Below are 3,432 nucleotides of genomic sequence, written 5' to 3' on the forward strand. Positions count from 1 at the left end.
TTAATGAAATCACCAAACCTTTCTCTAATCCACGCACTTAACCTGGTCGAGGTGAATGAAATTTTTGAGCAAAGACCGCCTCCTCTCTCCCACGCCTCCGAGACAACATCAGCACAACTCTCATCTCGGAGCCACATTTCCTCAAACCTGTACAACTTTCTTTTTTTCTTTTTTTTGGTGTATTCAAGGCCTCCTTAATGAACAAGAGAATTGGAAGGTGATCTGATCTCCTCTTTGTGAGATGCGAGACAAAAGAACCCCGAAAGCACTCCTTTCATGCCTTATTTGCAAGAAACCGATCAAGGCGTTCTTGGATATTCTCGACTCCACCTCTATTATTCGACCAAGTGTAGTCATGCCCAATATACCCAAGATCCTCAAGGTTGCAATAGGTGGCAGCCTCTCTTAAAATCTCAGCTTCTTCGTCGCAGAAATCTCGACCCCCAGCCTTCTCAGTTGATTGCATCATGAGGTTGAAATCCCCACCACAAAGCCACATGGTCCTCCTCGTTCATCCCATAAGCTTTTTAAGAGCAGCCCCGTCTCCACCTTCTTACCCTCCTCTGGGTGGCCGTATATACCAGAGAACCTCCATCTCCCTTGATGATCAGAAATTATTTCTACATCGATATGGTTAAGAGAGTAAGACTTCACCACCACATTCATAGCACTCTTCCACAGCAATGCCAACCCACCTTTTCTCTTCCTACCTTCACCTTCACAGTTTACAACTAAGGCACAATCAAATTTTATTTTTTGTTTTATTTTTTCAAATTCAAAAACTTTCAACCAAGTCTCTGAAAGAAAAATTATTTGGGGGCATTCAAGGAAAACAATCCTTTTTAGAGCACTGACTGCAGGAGTACCCCCTAGACCTCTACAGTTCCAAGAAATTATGTAACTCATTGATCACCGAGAGCCCTTTGGGTGGGGCCCGCCACACTACTAGAATCTTGCACTAATGCTCTACTCTTATTGCTCTCTTCAATCTCACCCAGGTCATCACTTATTTTCATCTTCTCCCCCGTTAGGATCACCTCTCCCTCCATATTACGGTCCCCATCCCTTACGTGACGTTTCCAATTTTTCTTCTGGAAAGTCACTTTATTACTATTGTTTTCAACTACTTCAGAATGCTCCTTCCCCTGCCTCCCCTCCTCTACGTTCTTGAAGATGAAAATCTCCCCTCCCTACTTACTTTGAATGCTTTTTGTATTCCCTCCATAGAGTTCAACGCCACTTCTCCTAGCTTATCAAGTACTTCAACCACCTGAGATGTCTCAACATTTGTCGAGGTTCCTCTCTGCTTTGGCTTTGTAACAAAGAGGGTCTTCGCACATTGGCTATCTTTCCCCTCTAGATCGACCCTTTCTCCAGAAATGTACTTCCATGGTGAAGCCTTTAACCACGAGCCATAAGGTAGGACAGGTTCATCGAGGTCTTTATGTTTCTCACAATCTTTCACACCATGCCCCATCATCCCACAAAAGAAACAGAAGAGCGGTGGTTTTTCGTATTTTACTTCAAAAGCCTCTTCAATGCCACCTCTTAATTTCAACCTGGCCTGTTTAAACAAAGGCTTACGGACGTCCACAAGAACACGAATTCTGATGGATTTATCAATCCCCACCTTTGCTGCCGCATCTAATTTAACAAACATTCCAATTTTATTTCCTATATTTTCAATATTCGCAAGATTCAATCTCCCTTTAAAGGGGAGATTATAAACCCTAATCCACATTGGCAGGTGAAAAAGTTCAATATCCGAAGGTTTCACGGAGTCAGTAGTTTCTCCAAGGATCAAAGCATGACGATCAAAATGCCATGGCTGCTCATCTAGAACACGCTGCTTATCTCTCCAATGGTAAAATTGGAACAAAAAACGGTTTTTGCCAATATTCGAAATATCCACACCATGTTTAGGCTACCAAACTCCTTTAATAGTATTAATGAAAGCATTGACATTAATATTCCGATTAGTCCAGATATTACCTACCAGAGCAAGTTCAATACGAGCATCTTCATCATCCTCACCCTTATCATATATCCCATTCAATTGCTTCATTAGGGTCCTCCGCTGCACCGGTCAAACTTTCTCTACTCTCATCGCTTTCCTTCTCTTTCAACCTTAGAATATTATTACCCACCTCCTCCATTGAACGAGAAAAGAAATAATCAAGATTAAGTCACGAATATTATTACCTTGGCGTATGTAGGTTACTTAAATGAGAAAAAAGGGTTACTCTCTTACATAAATGGAATCATTCTTTGATTTTTTAAAAGAAAAAAATAGGAGTTACTCGAATGAAAAATGGGGTTATTTACTTGTTTCTAAATTAGTTGATATTACTCATATAATGAATTGGGGTTACTTTAATTTATTGGACAAAATGGGGTTACTCTTATGAATAAAATGGGGTTATTCATATATATAAATAAAGATTATTCTTATAAACCAATGTGGCCACACCGTGTGGCTAGCCATATACAAGACTTACTCAACTCCTTATTATTCTAACTTAACCATTAAACCTTCTTATTATCTTATTCTTATTCCTATTTTCCTCCTTCCAAATGAACTTCTATCTAAATTTTTCTACTCATCTTTTATACCCAACTATTAACCTAGACTTAATCAAATTCAAATTCATTTAACAAACCTAAACTTACCTTGTTTTCATACCAATTCTACACTTTCTTGAACCCTATCATGCTACCCTTAAACACCTATAAATAGACCCCTAATTTCACCCACCAAAAATCAGATTATGGGCCTGAGTATTTAATATTTATTGTCCCTTTACCTGGGACTGGTTAAGTAAGACCATGAACTTTGTATGATCTAGTATATTTTGGCAGGTTTAAATTAAAGTAATTATTTCGAAAGCATGTTTGCCTAATAAAAGTATTTACATGTCTTGCACTTATATGTATTTAGCCATTTTGCTAATCCGCTTTCCTTTTTATTTTGGTTCGCCTTGTTTACCATTATTGGTAAGTAGTTTTGATTTCAGGTGTGGAGTTGATCATGCGCATACTTGAGTCGGGATTGGGATCACCTAGTTAGGAATTTATTTATTCATGAGTCGGACGAGTTTTTATTTGGAATATTTTCAAACAATATCTTATGGTTATTATAGTTATTAATAAAAGTCAGTTATTTTCGGCTGCCATTTTTAGTAGTTCAGTAAGCCTTACGTTTTCACGTGGCGGTAATACGCCCAAGTCTATCCTTACGGCATTTTATACGTATTATTCTAGTATTTCCATAGAGGGAGATTTGGGGATGTTACATTAAATATTGAAATAATGATGAAGGCTAAAAAAAATTAAGAAAGAGGCAACAAAACAACATAATTGAGGAAGAAGAAAAGCAACAAGGGTTTTCAATAATTGGGGGAATGGGAATAGTCCTTAACTTGAGATTAGTAA

The 3,432-nt window shown here is 38.3% G+C and overlaps 1 protein-coding gene across 1 annotated transcript; it reads right to left on the reverse strand.

Annotated features, from left to right (window-relative positions):
- Nucleotides 1–902: 902 nt before the first annotated feature.
- On the reverse strand, nucleotides 903–2,065 carry LOC110708126. Its single transcript, XM_021886233.1, has 3 exons — nucleotides 1,997–2,065; nucleotides 1,199–1,924; nucleotides 903–1,091 (listed from the first exon to the last, which is right to left on the reverse strand). Exons 1-3 carry the CDS (start codon nucleotides 2,063–2,065, stop codon nucleotides 903–905), a joined length of 984 nt encoding a protein of 327 aa, XP_021741925.1.
- Between the last annotated feature and the right edge of the window lie 1,367 nt (nucleotides 2,066–3,432).

Source organism: Chenopodium quinoa, unplaced genomic scaffold (assembly GCF_001683475.1).
Source record: "Chenopodium quinoa cultivar QQ74 unplaced genomic scaffold, ASM168347v1, whole genome shotgun sequence".
NCBI classification, from domain to species: Eukaryota; Viridiplantae; Streptophyta; class Magnoliopsida; order Caryophyllales; family Amaranthaceae; genus Chenopodium; species Chenopodium quinoa.

Bases quoted from the DNA above. Each gene is read 5' to 3' on its own strand.
- LOC110708126 (XM_021886233.1), bottom strand. From the start codon at position 2,065: ATGAAGCAATTGAATGGGATATATGATAAGGGTGAGGATGATGAAGAT. The intron at 1,925-1,996 runs GTAGGTAATATC...GGAGTTTGGTAG, and splicing joins CTCGTATTGAACTTGCTCTG to CCTAAACATGGTGTGGATAT. The intron at 1,092-1,198 runs GTAAGTAGGGAG...GTGACTTTCCAG, and splicing joins GAATACAAAAAGCATTCAAA to AAGAAAAATTGGAAACGTCA.